The following is an 18262-nucleotide window of genomic DNA, read 5'->3' as shown; positions in this document are numbered from 1 at the left end:
AGTTTTCGTGTCATGTTGCGCAGAACCGGTTACCGACTATCAGGTCCCGACTCCGCAATCATTGCAACAACGTGGGAAGCATGCCCGAAGACGGCGCAAGCGACCACAGAGCACTTGAAAATTTCTAATCGCGCATAGGTCATGACGGGGGGTTAGAGTTCTCGCTTCTTTGGAGTTCATATCGTTGGTGTCTTGGCGGGAGGGACGTTGCATGAGCCCGGCCTTGTTTACTATCCCGGCATCGGAACCGTGGGGAACCCTAGCTCGCTTGCGAGTTGCGAGAACCGACCATCGGCTCTTGAGTGCTCTGACGCCTTATCTTGGATGAATCTCGACCTTGTTCTCGCAGCTTGGGCTGCATAGGAATGGCACCAGACCTGCGTGGCGGTAATGACAAGCGAGAGAAAACGATGGGAAAAGGAAGTTGGGTAATGTAGAGAAGCATTCGCTTGAGGGGCGTTAGGTTATGGGGTGCGGTGCAACTCCAGAAAATGGGGTCCCCGTGGTGGATATCCGGAGGCCCGAAACCCCATCAGGCAAGTCAAATGGTAGAGCACCTGGAACCTGAGTCGTTGCTAGCTGCCAATGTCTAGGACTCTATCCGTACGGAGTTGCGGACTCTCCTCAGACTGTTGTTCATTTGATGCTGAAATTGCTCACTAGAGGCGACTGTTTCTGATACTCACGTAGGCAACTTCGGCCGAGGAATTACTAATGCCGATGCCATGACTGCAAGAGCGGTGAAAGTGTGGGTCGCCGGTTAAATGTGTCAATTCTCATTGCCATCGCCAAGACAGCAAAATCGGGGTCAACAAGGTCGGATCTCTTGGCTAGAGATAACTTATCTCCATGTCAGCAATTGCCGGCCGGATGCTAAGGAAGGCATTATCATGCGAAAATTCCCCGCGAGAGACTGCATGTATCTTGACACCGGCACGGTCCGTTCTCTCATACCGGCCCGGATGGCATGGGGATGCTTTTCACGGCACCGACTTTGAACAGGCGAGAATGGTGTTTCTCCTCTTCTTTGAAAGATGTTTTTGTTGAGATAGGATATTCTCACATGCGATGGTGATCTCACTCCAGTCGCATTTATCATACTTAGTCTCTGTAGCTTCTTTAGACTTCCTTGGGTACGGTTTTGTTGGCAACGGTATGAGTTGCATTGCTGACATATGACTATCGATTGCTTTTCGTGCTGCGAAGCTAGTATACTAATTCTTTCACGTCCTTTACCTCGCTATAGATACAAGAGATGAAATCGGGTATCATAGTCAGGGGAACGTCTTGTCAATACTCAGGAAGTCAATATCCGTCACAACTTTAGTAACATAGTCTCATTGACTAAATTACTAATCAGATCCTACTTTACCTTCATATCTATAGATGAGATCTTTCTGTAAAGTAGTTACTAAGTAGGGGCACAAACGTTAACATTACATGATATCTTCTGTGTGAGGTTCAAGCCCCTTTATCGACAACTCTTAAATTAGTAGCAGTTGCAGTCTATCATCAAGGCCAACATTATAAGTCACACTTATCTAGCAGAAGGTAGTGTTGAAGACAAAATTGAACTTTGAAGTGTCACCATCTATGAAGCGAGACCGAAACCCCCGAGTTATTTTACACATCTAAACTATTCGTATTAGACAGCCTCACTACCAGAAAGCTTGTAGAGTCATTCGTACATTCAACACGGGCTTGTATCCTTGTGAAACCTCCGAGCGGAGAAAGCTCGGGAGTAAAGCTTGAAGCCTATTCTACAGGTCCTGATCTAGTCCACAAAGAGACCCCTCCATCCCAGAATGAAAGACTCAGTGTTCTCGAGGCACTGGAGTTAACTCTGTCGCTATTCGCATACCTTCCTTACTTTACCAGTCTTGTGCCAGTAAGGGTTATGGAGAGAGCAGAAGTTGCCGTCATCTAGAAGCGGGGTCGGCAACGCGATCATACATGCAACTTGGAAAACATCAATATTAAGGATGGTCAAAAAGTCGCTCATCAATTCAGTAAATCAGGAATAGAAATAAGTTCAGAGTCATTACTCAGAAAGGAACCCCATGAAGCAGCCACTAGCATGCGCCACGACCTCAAGAATTGCCACTTGGTATGTATGGCTGCTAGCTTTCCGCCTTTTATTCCTGTCGTCAGAGGCTCTTAATGTAGCCGTAATACATCCTTGAAAAGTTTCTGCTCTCCTCTCTTTATCACTTCGGCAAATATGTCTTTAGGTGGAGGCTAGATGTATTCAGACGGCGATAGCTCGCCTTCACCACCACTCACCCTCCACCACTCACCCTCCATCTCTCACGTCAATCTAGCCTCAGTGCAGCGCAAACTTCTTGAAGCCTTACCTTGATGACTGTCGCCTTTTTAGCGTATTGGTATGATGAAGTCGTTAGACTTTACCGTTGGACCGTTTGCCCATCGCCATGGAATGCATGCCTGGCTGCGAAACATCCGGGACAAAAGATCTGCAAGCCCACATTCTAAAGAACAGCTGATGATCACTTACCTTTGCGCTTATATCGATAGCCAGTAAAAGTCGGATATAGATGCCGGAATGACGAAATGGTCCCCAGGTTGTGGGTTGCTTCTCCAGGAACCACAAACCTTAAGCCTGGGTGTGTCTTCGTCTGAAGAGCTAGAGGCCGTTTCAACCCACCCATTTTTTCTTTCTAAAGACGCTTTGAGTTTTCAAGATGGTGTGTGGCCCGTGAACCAGCTTTACCATTGTTTCGTTTCACGTTCCAAGATTCTGGAAATCGTTAAAGTGCTGCCGGTCTTTCGTCGCAGCCCAGACGAGGCTCACGCGCACTAGAACAGATGTCACAGTCTGGCAGTCATCTTTTCAAGAGTTGACACGTACCGAGTGTCTTACTTTCAGGGGTAGGTTTTGCGCGCGACGATTTTGAGACAAAGTGTTAGCATGTATTTCCCTGCATAATCATCCGACCATGATTATGAGAATCAACATTTGCTGACTGTGAGTCAAAAAGGCAAAAGAATATCTCGTTTTTCTTGGCCATCAAGTCACTGACAGTACATTCCGTCACATTGGAGAGCGAAGGAGGCAAAAAGGTAGAAGGACCATACTCCAGCTAGAGCAGGCAGTCGTGTCTCATTATCAGTAATCCAGTACTGTTACATGTAATCCCTCAAAGACCACTCCACCCTTTCAATCTTAGAATATGTGCAAAGGAATGACTAAATTACTCCTCGTCCTCGAAGTCGGTGGCCTCCATGGCGCGCTTCATCATGCGCTTGAACTGGCGGTCAGACTCAGTAACAGCGCGGGCCAGGTTGCGGCGAGCGGCGGCGGGGGTGTTGCCGGCGGCGGCCATCTGGACGGGGACGACGCCACCAAAGGGGCCGGCGCGAGCTGCGTTCTGGCAACGGACCAAGCAGACGTTGTTCTGTCCAGCGACGGTACCAGTGCAAGTCTGGCCAGCGGGGATCTCGGCCTTGATGGGGAAGTCGGTCATAGCACCGTCCTGTGACTGTTAGACTCGAATACTTTGTAGTGTTGTGAGTGAAGTGACTTACGCGGTTGCGGGAGTTCTGGCCGGGAACAGTGACGGGAACGTTGATGTTGGTCCAGGTGGCGCCAGTGGCATCACCGTTGATCATGCAGTCGTAGGGGCCGCCACCGTCACCGTTGACCTGGTGGACGGTCATGTCGATGGTGCCACCGGCACGGATCTGGGGAAGCTGGTCACCGGTAGCGGCCATGATGGCCTTGGTGCCAGTCTCCAGGTCGTTGGTGCCAGCACCGACGGTCTCGCCGAAGGTGTCAGCGGCATCGCCCTTGAAGCGGGTGGAGTCGCCCTGGAAGGGATCGCGACGGGTGCCGTCACGAGGAGTGCTGAGATCAACACCGAGGGCCATGCCAGTGCCACCGAGCTCGCCGGTAGCGCCGATGATGGCACCGTGGCCAGCCACCAAGTTGGCGGCGGCGAGGATAGCAGTAGCAGCGACGGTCTTGAGAGACATTTTGACTAGTAGTTAAGAGATGAATGAGATGGTGCTCCTTGCCAGAGGAGTGTAAACGAGTAGTATCCTGCCGGAGGAGGTATTAGAACCGAAAGAGAGAAGAGACTGCTGAAAAGCTGAAGATGTTGATGCTGATGATGAGAAGAGATGAGAAAAGATTGGGAGGAATCAGGCGGTTTTGTACTCGACATTTCACGATGTTGAGTTGATACTCCCCAGTACTCCCCAGCACATGAGAGGCAAACTTAGCAGAATATCTCCTACATCGCCTGCACGATCCACCCTCCGTCTGGTGCATTGCAACCCTTGGAACCGACACCAGCCCCAACATCAAGCAAATTGTTTAGAGTGTGGAGTCGAAAAAGATGAGGCCAAACACCGGCGAGAACGACCGCATCTCGTGATGGAGACAAGTTCGAAACTGGGCCCTTTCCGATTTGGATCGTCGAAGGAGGCTCTGTGTGGGAGACGACAAGGGTCCGAACCTTGTTGAAGAGCCAATCGCATCGCGATCGCGTTGCCCACCTCCTCGCAGAGGGCAGGGAGGGGAAGAAACACTGTCGCAGATCAGAAAACGTTTGTCGCACATCCCTGGTGTGCCTGGGGAGGGAAGATGATGTTCCAGGATCTGCGCCACGCCCGTATTATCCAGGGCACGGGAGAGAATCGCCCAAATCAAACACACCAGACCTTTCTCCTCTCTCTCTCCCCCCCCCCCCCTTTGGTTTGGTTTGGTTGGTACCGCACGTTGGCGAGACGAGAGGCCGTGCGGAGAGTCTGTGGAAAGGCGACTCAACAGAGGTGATGCTTGCCCTGCGGCGCGATTTCAAGTCTCGAACCTGCGCTCGGCCACTGAGAACGTTCGTCCATAGTGGAAGCGTAATTCTGAGCGACTGGGAACCAAAAATGGACAGAGACGCAGAGATCTCTGACGGCTATCATCTCAATCTTCTGGAACAAAGGCCCTTAAAGCCCACCCCGTTGCAACTTGCTGATGAACGTCAACAGCGGACGATAGTGGATACGCAAACGATGAGAAGTTGAGATGTCTTGTTGGCTTAGCCATGCCCGTAGTGTCGTCCCTGACACTGGTGCTCAATGTCCACTCTGCATGCTGGTGTTTTACGGATGGAATACTGAAATGGGACAAGGCGGATAGAAAATCACCAACGGGCAGAAAGAGAGAGGCGAAGTCCCTGCAGGACGCAGCGATGCTATGCATCATTCTCAGCTGGGCACGCGGGAGCTAGCGCTTAGTGCCAGGTACGCCAGCGCAAGCTTCACCCCGTTTGCTTGTCTATGCCCTTTGGCGCGCTGCCCAGTCCCATTGGGTCTTTTGGATTTAGACTTGACTCGGCTGCCCAAAGTATCCACGCAAAAGTAGCATTCGCACCACTCCGAATAAGGTCGAAGTGGTGGGAAGGGGAAACAAGGAGGTGGCCCGCCAGGACCACGGAGGTACGGAGGCATGAAGGCCTCCAGCCCGGGAGGAGGCTGGGGGATTTGATCGCCGTTGACATAGCAAAGGAGGCAGGCGGGGCGCATTGTTTCGCTGATCATTGTGAATCATTGCTGCCAGCCGGGCACGATCCCTAGGAGACAATCGCATGAGCCGCCGGTGCTTTCCAGGACTGTCGTTGCACCGCCAGGCGTTTCTCGTTTCTGTGGATCATCCATCAACCCCGGGGGAAATCAGTCCCAGGGGCCAGGCGAGAATGTGGTCCTGTCCACATGAACAGTTCAACAAAGATCTGGGGGTGGCCAGGGGCAATACGGGCGCTTCATTATGGGGAGACCTGGGCAGGGGTTGTCGGTTGTCTTTTGCTCCGATGCAAGCATGGCAGTTCTAGACGTCCTGACAGGGAACTGAGGGGCAAGTTGATACAGGGGGCCGTTGCGCTTGGATCTGGTAGACACGACCATCGCCAGTACTACACACACACGCAGCTGTGAGCCTCAGCCAATCCATGGAGATCCATGGAGAGGGGGGCGCGGCTGGCTGAGTCGCCTGCTGTGATTCGTGTTGTCCGTGCTTCACCGCAGCATACCTGGAACAGGAACAGGTCGCCCCCGCTCGAATAGAAGCGCGGAGAAAAATTAAGCTTGGCAAAAAGAGTTGTGTCAGAAACACGATGGCGAAATCGGCTCTCTACTGAGGGCTTGCCTCCCAGGATCGCATTGGAAGCATGGGACACACAGAAGACGCCCGTTTGCTATTCTGGTTTGTGGGCAAAAGTTGCCTCCATGCCATAAGGCGCACATTCTAGGTCCCACCGTCCCAGTCGTCGGGAGGTCCGGCTGATCCAGAAACCGAGAAAGTCATGTCAAGATCTGATAGGTAGAACATCGACACACTTTAAGGCAGACTCACAGGTAATCAGGCCTTCCAAGACTTTTGTTTAGTCGTGTACCTACTGTAATAAGCTTGTAAAGACGGAGCTTTTTTTGCCGCCTTGCGTCGCATTGGCATTGCTCAGGCCTCTTCTTGACTTTTCTTCGCCTCTCCCGGCTCGGAGCCGAGAACCGGCTGGGCGGATCCACCCTCTCGGCCGATTCCGCCTTCCGGAGTGGATCTCCGTAAGGGCCCCGCTAGCTAAGCCTTCGCCGCAATGATTTCCCTCTTTCATACGTAGTAGAACCACAATGGTTTGCATTCCCGCGCCCGCGATGCTTGCGTAGATCAATCATCCTCTGGCAAACCAATCGCAATACAGTGGGTGATATAAAAGGGGGGATTCTTCAGCCACAGTAAGGCCTGGTGCGAGTCGCCAGGCCCGCTGTGCCGCTGTGCCGCTGTGCCGCTGTGCGCACGAGACCTGACGCGCCCCTGACGCCGCACGCGAGTTTGATCTTCGCTGCCAAGCTGCCAAGACACCTCAAGACCCGCCCTATCCCGAGCCTTGACTACTCAGGTGCGTAGTGCGGTATGGGAAACTCGAGGGAGGGCAAGAAGATGCGTAAAGATGCAAGGCTACGGCCAGGACTACGCGAGGTTGCATTACGTGCCAAGAACGTAGGGCAGAGAGCATAGCAGGGGCTAGTCATGACCACAGCACGGCAGGAAAACCGGTGAAGGCAACTCTCTCCGATCCCCTCGGATGGCTCCAGCTGCGAAAGCTTGTGTTTGGCGAAGTCTTCACCCAAAGTCGTGAGTAGAGAGTTCATGCATCGTGCAAGGGACGAATCGTATTGATCGTATAACCCTCGTCATGAGTGGTTTACCATTCTCTACAAGTGGCGGAAATGCAGGTCCCACGGTTTCTCTTTTGTAAGGCACGTTTCTGACATTTGGGAAATTGAGATTCTTCGGCCTGTAGTCGTCGAGGTGCTCCTGAGTCGAACCCTTTTCGGGAATAGACTCTCATCGATTACCTTCATCTCAATATCTGATGCTCGGCATGAGCTCGGCATGAGACGCCCTACTCCATCGACCGAAGTTTTTCATAATTACGCACCAATCCTTGGGCTGAACCCATCTCAACTATGCTCGTGCCCTTGCCCTGAGCAGTTCGCTCACCACCGCTGAGATCTCGCCGTCTATACTTGTCGCCAGCCCATCTGCCTCCAAACCACATGGGACGGCTGTCTCAGGTCCCTTACCCACCCTCACAAGCTTCACTCGTCCCCCGCCTCTCATGACGAGATCCTCGTTGGGCCATCTCAAGACCCCCGGCGTAGACATCCCTACGCCAAGCTCTAGGATCACTGTCGTCCTTTCCTCACGATGCACCACATCCCGGCGGAACTGCTTCCATCTCTTCTCTCCATCTTCAAAGGGCTTCTCGTTGAACCAGTGCCCTGCCCTCACGCAGATGTTCATTTTGCCGCCGCAAAACTTGCAAAGGGGCACCTTGCTCGGTTCTGTCAATATTTGAGATACTGGGTCTAAGAACGCCTGCGCATCTGCAACTAAAGGTGCCGATGGCATTGTCGCCTCCGGTCGGCAATTTGCCAAACACTGGAAGACAGAGTACGAGCCTTGAGGGGTTGAGAGTCTCTCCGGCGATATCCCATTGGCAACAAAGAGGCCATCGGCGTTAGATGTTCTCACATGGGCGTTTCCACCAAACCTCTCGAGCCATGAAATGAGCATTCGGTACATTCCGGATTCTGGCCAAGACTTGATCATCGCCAAGTGGGTAAAGTAGTAGCCCCAGCGGACTTGTTCCGTTGGCCAAGAGGTGAAGCCAAAGACGCTGTACAGAGTTCGCAGCCCATACTTCAAGAAACCGGGATAGTTCTTGGCAAACAGGGCCGACGAAGTGTAATCCAGCCCGTCGGAAGCAGACAGACCGGCACCGGCGCTCACAATGACTGCGTCAGCCGCGTCCAGCCACTGCCTGGCCCGGTCCAGCGAGTCACACTGGATCAGCGGCGGATGATTCGCACTTGCCGGCGGAGTTGGTGACCGGCCCATCCATGTAACATGCGGGGGAGAGGCCAGGATCTCCTGGTAGATGGCATGATCTGCGTCCGTGAAGGTGTTGAAGATGATATCGGTGATGGACGTATCCTCGTGGTGCTCGAGCCAATCTGTGACTGCGCTGACCGCGACAGCTGCTGCATCTCGCGCCGGATAGGCGAACAAGCCGGTCGAGATGCCGCATAACGCGACAATCTTCCTGCCATCCGGCGCCGAGGGCAGCGGTTCGACTGCGTCAAGAACGCTGCGATAGCATTGGGCGAGCTGTTGCGTCTCGTTTGTCGTTGGTTTTGAGCCGCGTTGCAGTTGCGGCCCGACTGTATGCACCACATGCATCGCTGGTAGGCAATACGCGTCTGTGACTATCGCCTCGCCCGGTCCGAGTTCACGGCCTCTTTGGTTCATGACCCGGTAGCACTCGTCCCGCAGCCGGGGCCCAGCGCAAGAGTGAATCGCATTGTCTATGCAGCGGTGCGCCGGCTGGAAGCATCCGAGTCCCTGGCTGTTCGCGGCATTGGTGATTGCAGTGATGCCGGTGAGAGTCGTGATGTCACCTTTCCAGAGCGTAACTCTAACGCGGTTATGGTTCGTTCGTTTGAGTGCGATTGTCGGTTGGATAGAACCCGCCAATGTCAGTACACGATGTGATGCCTGTTGCTGTAAGACTGAGTCTATCCCGACAAGAATGTCTTCCGGGAGCGGTGGCTCCGGTATGCGAACACAGAGAAGCTGGTGCAGAAGCTGTAGATGTGTAGAGGGCTCCAGATCGTCTAACTGGTCCTTGATATGACGAAGGTGGTGGTGGTGATGGTCGTGGTGGCAGTCGTCATGATCCGAGTCAGCGCTTGAATCCGTTTCATCCAGTAGATGGACGAGAATTTGCTGTAGACTGTCCATGCTTTGCCGTGTTGCATGGATATCTTCTTTTGCCTATTGATGCAGTTCCAATCTCATCCACATAGGCAGGGAACCACCACTCTCTTCAATAATTTATCTGAGTTTGAGTATGAATGGTAATTTTTGATTTCAAGCATGGCAAAAAGCGAATTTGAGAATATGCATTTTGGTTCCGATTTTAACTTGCTTTGGTGAGCTGACGGAAGTAATTTGCATCCGACCCTAAGATTGATAGAACCTCTTCCGCCTCCAGGATCAAAGTCATAACAGATCCTACTGGCAACAATCACTCGAAAAAAAAAACCCCCCCGAGAGATGCAGGTTGGAGGGAAGGCTTCATCAACATTCTTAGTCTCTGTAAACTCTATCTAATACCTTGATTACTGGCGATTTCAATCGCGAACTTGAAGTTGTCTTTTTTCATCATCAGCACTTTTCACCGCGAACAATAACGTTCCACTTCGTCTTATGGAATGCCTGCCCTGAGGACCTCATCGCGGTGGGCCAACCTTCCCTTCCACACGTTTTTAAGACCTTATCGGCGCCATCGGCAATGATTCTAAAGGATTCCGGAGTCTTTGGCTTGTCGTCCTACAAAGAGGTCACTCAGCTTCGTACGTAAGATGTCACGTTAGGTATTAAACTCACCTCATTGCACCACCAGATTGCCGTATTCTCGGAGCAACTCATACGACCGCATTCTCCCGGGCCGGCTTGGTTTGTAGGTCTTCTGTGTCGGATCTGCTTTAGGAGGTTGATACCGTCTCTTGCAGCGGCGTTCAAGCCTTTTGGGAAGTTGTAGCAGAGGACACGACCATCGCCGAAGTCGTCCCGCTTCTGTAAGACAGGAGAAGAGGTACCCGAAGCCATATCTGGGCCCAAAACCTGCGCGTCCAGAGATTCATAGGGGCGGAGCCCTTCCAAGAGATCCTCGACCGTACCATTCACGGCCACCTTCTCAGCCCCGAGGCCGGTATCGAACTCCCACTGTGGGATGAAAACCCCATATCCTTCAATGGGAGTCTTATCAGGAATCACTAATCCGTGGGCCTAGCGTTAGATTAGCATCGAATAGTAGACTCGTTGTACTGGTATGGAATCTTGGCCTTACCGAAGCGGCCAAGGCAGCAATGATGAAAGCTTGGACTTGATAGAAGCGCATTATGATGGTATCAAGAGGGTCAAGGGGATCAAGGCAGATGTCTGAAGTCGAGTTCGAAAGCTGCCAGTACATCAATCATTTTAAATGGAGCGCTTTAAGTAAGTGGGATCCGGACAAAGTGATCTCTTAGGGAACCTTGAAGTCTCGATAGCCATAGGAGACAACCTTTCTCCGTCGAGCTCAACTCTGACATCATTTTGTGACCGAAAACCTTGAACATACATTTCCACTCTTTTCTACACCTTTATTTGACGCTACCTCGGTGGCTACTTGGAGCCTCAGAGGTACATGTACCATCTTCTCGACTTTCGGTAACGCATATGCAATTATCTAAAGCTGCAATGCATGCGGTAAGTACATGTAACCAATACTTGTACAAACATGGCTTAATGATCCTCGCCCTCATATTACTGAGTCCATCCACTCATCGGCGTGATATAAACCGAGAGGTATCAAATCATCAAGTAAGGTATGACAGCACCATTGCAAGCGCCACCCATCCAGGATATCCGTGTCATTATACATATTAGTCAAGTCGAAGTAGTGCACCTGTCTCTGCCCACCCCGTCCAAAGTTCTCCGATGTAATATTGAGCAAGGTAGCCGAAGTAGTTGAAGAGGTCAAATTCGTCAAACCAGGGAAAGCATCCTCAATCGTGTTCGAAATCTCCTGCGGGGTGTAAAAGTCGGTGCCCTTGGCTTCAACGTTCTTCTGGAAGAAAGAAACATAGTCTCTCGTATGGTCGACATCGGTGACTGCACTGAAGGTGTCGGCTGATAGCGCGTGTCCGGGTATAACGAGATTAGGTTTGAGGCCCCCGATGAAGTCGAGAGTCGTGAGCCAAGATTCTGTGAGGGCCGGAGTGAGAAGGTCGGCAAGCCAGGCATGCATCTGGTGGCCGTAGACGACGTCACCAGCGATCCGTGTCTTGGTGGACGGGATCCAGAAAGTCGATAGATCAATCGTATCGCCGCCGACGTTCTCGAGGATTTCAATCGGGCACTTTTCGTCGCCTGGGAGGGTGAAGAAGGAGAAGTTGTATGCAGTCGGAATCGCGGGGACGGGAGCGATGATGTCGGGCCCATAGGCCGCAGACCAAAATTCTGTCTATAACCAAACTGTTAGCTGCAGAATTTCAAGAATTCCTATGGAAGCTTCAGTCACCTTATTGAGAGCCTCATTCTGGATTCCCTGCACCGTCTCAGGGGTGGCATAGTGTTTAGCCTCGGGGAAGTGTTGGAGGAACGTTTTCCCGCTCAGGTAGTGATCGGGGTGGTTATGCGTCGTGAAAGCCGCCAACAGAGGCTTATCAGTCGTATTTTTTAACCCACTGAGCTAGGTTTTCTGCGTCAGATACCGCTCAGGGCAAGTCGATGATTGCGGCAGCTTGAGAGCCGATGATCAGAGACGACACAACGTCCAACGTTCTACCCGGGCAGATGAAGCTCTCGACCTTAAGGTTACAACTGCATGATGCGGCAGCTTTCCCAAAGGTCGCCGATAGAGCGACGGTGATGATTATTTTGGCGAGCATGATGGTGTTTGTGTCCGTTTTTGATCAAAAGAGCGATAGACCTGGACGAACCTCACTTCGATGCAGTGCGAGCACCTACTACTTTGCAGATCGGATGTTCCTGTTTTTATAACATATTGAATTGCATGTACGAAAGAATGAGTTTTTCCATCTGCTTCCGAGTCGTGGTAAAATATCAAGCGTCGTTGGGTTGACTCGGATGTACTATCATCGTAATGGTGCGGAGCTATTTTGTTTCCGTGGCCACTCTTCCCCAATGTCTTCACTCATGACCTTGAGACCTATGGCAGGCGAGCACCAGACTTTCAAATCAAGCTGACTATTGCACTGAAAAAGCTCCGAGTATTCATTCTTCGAATTGAAGATTAGTGATACTTACCCTGGCTGGTTTCGGCTACATACTAAACTACTGCGTAAGTGTTCATGTTTTCCTAATTTTGCGACGGCCGAGACTTCGGACCCTTCGGAGCCAACGCCTTGCTCTTTACATTTTGTGATTACATCAGTGGGACATCCAACCTTCCAAGGGCCTTTTTAAAAGATGCGTGGCTATATATGGAAGGCCAAGGAGATGATCCTGTGGATGCATCTATATAGGAATGGTCTTGATCATTTGAACCTTAGCTGCAACTTGCGCAAGCTGCACGTAAACTTGCTGTCAGGTGTTATGACTTCAGACTGAGTGCAAATGCTCAGAAGACGAAGAATTCCAAGGAGGTAACTAGTCTGTGCCAAAGATGCGAAAAACCGTGTTCATAGGAAGATGAGGTAGGAGAGCCCCTGTGCCGGAATCAGAGCATCATGGTGGTGACAGGAGGACATACACGTCTCACGTGTCTGGAAATCCGCGCGAACCTCTAGAATGCGTCTTGAAAATTCTCTAGTAGAAATTGTGATTTAAATTTTCATCTCCGATGGTCTTTGTGTCTTGTCCCGAAGAGACGGTAGCCGCAAAACTTTGACCCTCTAGGTGCGTTCTGGCCTAGTCCTAACCGCTGTTCGAGTCAAAGCATCTGGCCATGACACGCCATCATCGACAAAGAATCACAGACCTGATCGTTCCAGAAATCGGTTTCCACAACGGCCGTGCTTGGAGGCTCACAACGGTCATCCCCAAGACTTCGTATTCCGGCAACAAGGGTGACCACTCCTCATCGTGAGCCTTCCACCAGCGCGCGCAGGTGTCAAGTCGAAACCATGTCAGACATTACACCCATGGAGACGCCTCCAGGCACAAAAAGTGTCTCCTTGGTCGATCTACCCATTCTTCTTCGGCAAATACCCGACATCATGCTCGAAGTAGCCTCGCACCTCCCCACGGAGTCCGCCATGTGCCTGGCTCTCACCTGCAAATCTCTTTACAGCCTCCTCTCCCAGGCTACACATTCCAAATTAAGAAAAAATAACAGAAGACTCAATAACCTCCTCTTCCTTATTCTCAAGGACATAAGCAGTCAGGGGTTGTATCTCTGTCACCACTGTACGCAACTCAGACGCTGGATCTGTCCATCGGGGGCGGGCTGTTCGGATTGCCCCTCGATCGGCAAAGGACAACTGCTGTGGAACACTCCGCATGGGAGACTAAACGAAAAGATTCATTCGTGCATCGGCGCATCAGCATATTTCACATACACCGTCAACGGCTCAGAAGACAGGAATGACAACTCGAGAGTGGTCATGCACCGGGATCGAGGAGGATGGCGATTATGCTGTGGTAAAAAATTAGAGGATGTGCTTACGACTCCTTCGACATGACGATTCAAGACAAGGAAAAGGGTGCGCCCAGGTGCGAAAGGTGGCGATTTGAGGTGATGTCAAATTTGTTATTCAAACGCGTAAAGAAATTCTCATGATTACATGTACCCTAGCAACCATTATCCATAACGCCAATTATATGCCCGCTTTTATCATCTCGCAAAAAAAATCAAAAAAATCAGTTCAGTCCAATCTGTCCAAGCAGCCACTTGGCCTCTTCAAACACTTCTGCCGGTGAGCCCTCGGCCTCAACGGGGAGGACATCCAGCTCCGCGATGCCGGCAGCTTCATACACCTCAACCTGTCCCTCGACCATGCTCGCCAGCATGTAGTGACCCTTGCGCTCGTTCACCCTCTGCACAAGCGTCTCAGGGCTAGCTTGAAGGTCGAGGAAGACAACCTTTACGCCCTCCTGCTCGGCAAAGACGCTGCGAAGGGTATCGCGATACGACTTTCTCAGAGCCGAGCAGCTGACGACGACGGAGTCGTAGCCCAGATCCTCGAGGGCCTCGGAAGCTCTCTTGCCGATGCGGCTAAGCCACAGAGATCGATCCTCGTCGGTCAAGGCGACGTTGCTGCCCATCTTCTCAATGGACGCCTTGGAGTGCAGAGAGTCGCCCTCAATGAAGGGTGCCTTGAGCGAGGAGGCCAGAGAGGTAGCGAGCGTAGACTTTCCACTGCCGCAGGGGCCCGCGACCATGACGACCGTCTTGGCGGAACCCTGGTTCTTCTTGACCCAGTGGTTGGCCTTGAAGTACCTGACAAAGTTGTCGACCAACTTCTGATCCAGCACGGGCGCCTGAGCGAGCGCGGGCGAGAGAGAGCAGGCGTTATCGGTGACGTACGTCTTGGACGGCGAGAACTCATCCCTGTCATACTTTGACGCGAAGAAGTCGACGAGCTTGATGGGCGGGTTGGCGGCGGGATCAGGGTTTGAGGCGCGCAGGCGACGGATCCACTCCTTGGGCTCGACCTCTTCGAACTCGAGGCCTGCGGCCTTGAGGGCGGGCAGGAGGTCTTCAGTCCAGCTAAACATCTTGGGGTTCGCGACGTTGGTGAATACGCCGTCGGCGTCAGAGAGGGAGATGTCGATGACGCCCTGCGCGACGGTGTCCACGGGCAGCCAGGAGGGTGTCTCTTGGAGCTTGGGGAGGGCGCCGACGGTGATGGCTGTCTGGAGCATGAGGGGGATGGCTTCAGTCGCATTCCAGACGCCGTGCTGGGTGTCTGCAACGATCTGACCAATGCGCAGGACGCGGGACTTGATTCCGGCCTGGGTTGCCTTGGCGCAGAGGTGCTCAGCGACGACCTTGGACTGGGCGTAACCCATACCCTGGGCCCATTCAAGATCGGGGACAGACTCTGGGACGGGAATCGTCGTGGCGCGCGCGACGGTGCTGACAGATGAGCAGAAATTGAACGCGGCAGGGGACGAAGCTCCGGTCTCGACGTCGCCGGCGGCTTTGCAGAGGGCGATGAGGTGGTTGACGCCGGCAATGTTGCCCTTTGCGAAACTCGTCAGGCGCATGTTGAAGTTCACAGACCAGGCGGCGTGGATGACGAGGCGGAGATCTTGCTTGACCTGGCGGTATCTGTCCTCGGACAGACCGAGCTTGTCGTCAGCGAGGTCGGTGGACAGCGCGACGAGCTTTCTGCGGGAAGAGGCGGGTAGCGCATGGTAGAGTCTGCGCTGGATGAGGGAGCTCTTTACGCGGCGGGCTGCGTCGGCGTCAGAGCTGGCGCGGGTGAAGCAGTAGATGGTCTTGATGGTCGGATCGGCGGCAAGCTTGCTCACGATGTGGGCTCCGAGAGAGCCAGTTGCGCCAGTGACGGCCTATGAAGAGGTTAGTAAAGAGATGCCAGACAGATGTTGGTGGGGTGTTGACTTACGACAGACGATCTGGGAGCTGACTCGATAGGACCAAAGTTACCGTACTTGTCAATGAGCTCCTGCATCTCGGTCTCGATGGGAACATCGGCCTGAACACCCTCTCCAGTGCCAAGACTGTAGAGGTAGGCGCTCAACTTGTTGATCGAGGGGTGGTCAAAAACGACAGTCTGACCAAGCTTGTTGTCGCCAATGTCAACCGTCCTGAGAATGTCAGAACGCATTTTAATAGCTTGCAGGGAATCGAGGCCGAGCAGGAAGAAGTCGGTATCGTCATCCAACTGGACGTTCTTGGAGAGCGTCTGGACAAGACCCTGGCGGATGAAGTCCTGCAGCTCAGAGACGCTGAACTTCTTCAGGTCACCACTGGCTGCGTCCGCGTTATCGTATACCTCGTCGATATCCTTGGCGTACCGCTTGTAGAAGGCCTGGCGAATGACGCTGCCCTTGTCGGTCCTAGGGTACTCGCAGTCGTAAGGGAGAAGCTTGATCATGTTCTTGGAGACACGGGCATAGGCCTCGACGGGCTTGCTCGCGCTCTCAACGACGGGCCAAACGATTTCAAGGATGTCAGCGTCACTCTTGCCAGCTAGCGCCGGGGCTGGAACGACGAGGGCACCGAGAGACGGGTGACCGACGCCGAAGATGACGCATTCGGTGATGTTCTTGTTGGAGCGGATCGTGCCCTCCATGTGGACGGGGTTGAACTTCTCGCCGTTGACGAGCGCAATAGTGTCGTCAAGTCTAGCAATGTACTTCCACGCCTTGGGGATCGTCGGGTGAGGCTCGAACAGATCCTTTGTGCAGTAGGATCCATCCTCCTGGTTTGTGGCGACCTTGGCAGGCCAGCCGGGCAGGACGCAGCACTCAAACAGGTTCGGGCCGCGGGGAATCCACTTGAGGTACGGTGCGAGCTTCTCGTGCTCGCGGACGTAGTTCCAGATCTTGTCGTTGGTAGGGCGGAAAGACGTCATGAGCTGTCCGACCTCGGTTGCGCCGTAGTGGCCGACGAGGTTGACGCCGTTGTTGACGAGGGTGTCGCCAAGGTCGTCGGGGCAGGCGGAGCCGCCGTACATGACGATCTTGAGCTGGCGCAGCAGGTCCATGCCCTCGTCTGCCTCAGCGAGGAGCTTGAGGGCGTAGGGCACACCGTAGAAGATCTCAAAGTTGTGCTTGCGCATGATGCTTGTGAGATGCTCTCTGGTCAACGGGAGATCCGCGTTGTACAGGTGGATGGGCTTTCCGCAGTAGATGGCACGGTACAAATTGCAGATTCCGTGGTTGTGGTACAGAGGCAGTGTGATGAAGGCCTTCATGTTCATGCTGCTGGAGTAGTTGTGAATGGCCGACTTCTGCGTCTGGTAAATGGGCTTGGGCAAGCCAGTCGAGCCTGGAACAGTCAGTTGCGCTCTAGAAGCGAAATAAGGATTACAACATACCACTGGAGTGAATGATGTAGATCAGGTTGTTGGTCTCGACCGAGAGATCACGGCCATAATCCAGACGGGTATCAGCGTGGACTTCGATGGGGAAGTCAAACGTTGACTGGCCGGCAATCTCCAACACATCGAAGTGAGGCAGAGTCTGCTTGGCTCCCTCGGCAGTCTCGAGATGTCTCTTGTCAGCCAGCAGGAACTTAGCACCAGTAACGCTGATGAGAGACTCAATGGCCTCCTGTGAGATTCGTGTTGACAAGAAGAGCGTTGTGTGTCCCAGCTTGGTCAATGCCAGCATAGTGACGAGGTAGTCAAAGTTGGAGGGGCCGAGAACAGCCACAGTCGTGGGCTTCTCATCTGAGTTGAGGCGACTAGGGATGCGCTGCTCGTAGAACTTGGCAACACGGTAGGCAAAGACATCGAGCTGTCTCATGGTATAGTCGACATATGTGATACCTGACGAGGGGTAGGAGACAATGACTTGGTCGGGATACGCCCGGGCGCGCCGGCGGACCAGCTCGTCCACAGTCTTGAGAGTGGAATCGTCATTGTCCAGGTCCTGCACGACGGCAGAGTCAACGAGGGGATTCGCGCCCAAGCTGGAGCTCGGGAGCGCCGCGCTCGTGGGACCGTATACTGAGGGGGGACTCATGGTGGATGGTGTTGCAAGTGGTTCATCCAAAGTCAACGACGAGTGTTCTCCGGATTGTTGATGATGAATCGACGACCACCCTGCTTTTGAGGTTGTGGATGGCTCGATGAGTGGTTCAAGCGCCACCCTTTTGAGAGATGGAGAACGGCTCCGCGGCCCAGGCAAAACGGTCGTTGTTCCGACGCCGGTGATGTGAATTCCTCAACTTCCGCCAATGCTGATACCCTGCCTGACGCCCTCCGAGTGGACCACGTTTGGTGGCGATCGAGGCGGGACAGAAACGTGGAGGAGGGTCTCCGTTGGTGGGGGAGGCATGAATCGGTTTCCCCGCTCAATGCTGGGGTAGTTTGACGGATTTCGAGTGCTCCGCTGACGGGTTTGGACAGTTTGGACGGATTCGGCTGGGGTGTGGCTAGCTTGAAGGAAAAGAATCCGTCAGTCTAAACCACTACTACGGACTTGGTGATGATGGAGTCTTTGGGGAGCCACAAGTCTTGCTCGCAGTGTCAATGGCAGAGTGGC

At 53.1% G+C, this 18262-nt stretch overlaps 5 protein-coding genes across 5 annotated transcripts; all 5 read right to left on the bottom strand.

The window, feature by feature from the left end:
- Positions 1-3212: 3212 nt before the first annotated feature.
- Positions 3213-4112, bottom strand: BDP81DRAFT_484269 (uncharacterized protein; the record flags this gene model as incomplete). Its single annotated transcript, XM_060595098.1, has 2 exons — positions 3547-4112; positions 3213-3494 (listed from the first exon to the last, which is right to left on the bottom strand). Exons 1-2 carry the CDS (start codon positions 3991-3993, stop codon positions 3213-3215), a joined length of 729 nt encoding a protein of 242 aa, XP_060440430.1. The 5' UTR covers positions 3994-4112.
- A 3839-nt stretch (positions 4113-7951) lies between these two features.
- BDP81DRAFT_288213 (appr-1-p processing domain-containing protein) lies at positions 7952-9313 on the bottom strand (the record flags this gene model as incomplete). The annotated part of the gene is made up of 1 exon (XM_060583046.1): positions 7952-9313. A coding segment is annotated over one exon (1362 nt), but the record flags the coding sequence as incomplete, so codon positions are not given.
- A 559-nt stretch (positions 9314-9872) lies between these two features.
- Positions 9873-10475, bottom strand: BDP81DRAFT_453617 (uncharacterized protein; the record flags this gene model as incomplete). Its single annotated transcript, XM_060592850.1, has 3 exons — positions 9873-9923; positions 9962-10363; positions 10425-10475. 3 exons carry the CDS (start codon positions 10473-10475, stop codon positions 9873-9875), a joined length of 504 nt encoding a protein of 167 aa, XP_060440428.1.
- A 347-nt stretch (positions 10476-10822) lies between these two features.
- BDP81DRAFT_501174 (metallo-beta-lactamase family protein) lies at positions 10823-12434 on the bottom strand (the record flags this gene model as incomplete). The annotated part of the gene is made up of 3 exons (XM_060595529.1): positions 10823-11582; positions 11640-11805; positions 12412-12434. 3 exons carry the CDS (start codon positions 12432-12434, stop codon positions 10878-10880), a joined length of 894 nt encoding a protein of 297 aa, XP_060440427.1. The 3' UTR covers positions 10823-10877.
- Positions 12435-13709: 1275 nt separating this feature from the next.
- BDP81DRAFT_409944 (male sterility protein) lies at positions 13710-17996 on the bottom strand. The gene is made up of 3 exons (XM_060589096.1): positions 17092-17996; positions 15655-17042; positions 13710-15598 (listed from the first exon to the last, which is right to left on the bottom strand). The coding sequence occupies exons 1-3, from the start codon at positions 17738-17740 to the stop codon at positions 13943-13945; spliced, it is 3693 nt and encodes a 1230-aa protein (XP_060440426.1). The 5' UTR covers positions 17741-17996; the 3' UTR covers positions 13710-13942.
- Between the last annotated feature and the right edge of the window lie 266 nt (positions 17997-18262).

The sequence above is a fragment of the Colletotrichum phormii genome (genome assembly GCF_030913505.1).
Source record: "Colletotrichum phormii strain CBS 102054 chromosome Unknown BDP81scaffold_24, whole genome shotgun sequence".
NCBI classification, from domain to species: Eukaryota; Fungi; Ascomycota; class Sordariomycetes; order Glomerellales; family Glomerellaceae; genus Colletotrichum; species Colletotrichum phormii.
The sequence above is the reverse complement of the archived record's forward strand: the minus strand, read 5'-3'. Positions and strand labels throughout refer to the sequence as shown.

Bases quoted from the DNA above. Each gene is read 5' to 3' on its own strand.
- BDP81DRAFT_409944 (XM_060589096.1), bottom strand. From the start codon at position 17,740: ATGAGTCCCCCCTCAGTATACGGTCCCACGAGCGCGGCGCTCCCGAGC. The intron at 17,043-17,091 runs GTATGTTGTAAT...TGACTGTTCCAG, and splicing joins CTACATCATTCACTCCAGTG to GCTCGACTGGCTTGCCCAAG. The intron at 15,599-15,654 runs GTAAGTCAACAC...ACCTCTTCATAG, and splicing joins CAGCTCCCAGATCGTCTGTC to GCCGTCACTGGCGCAACTGG.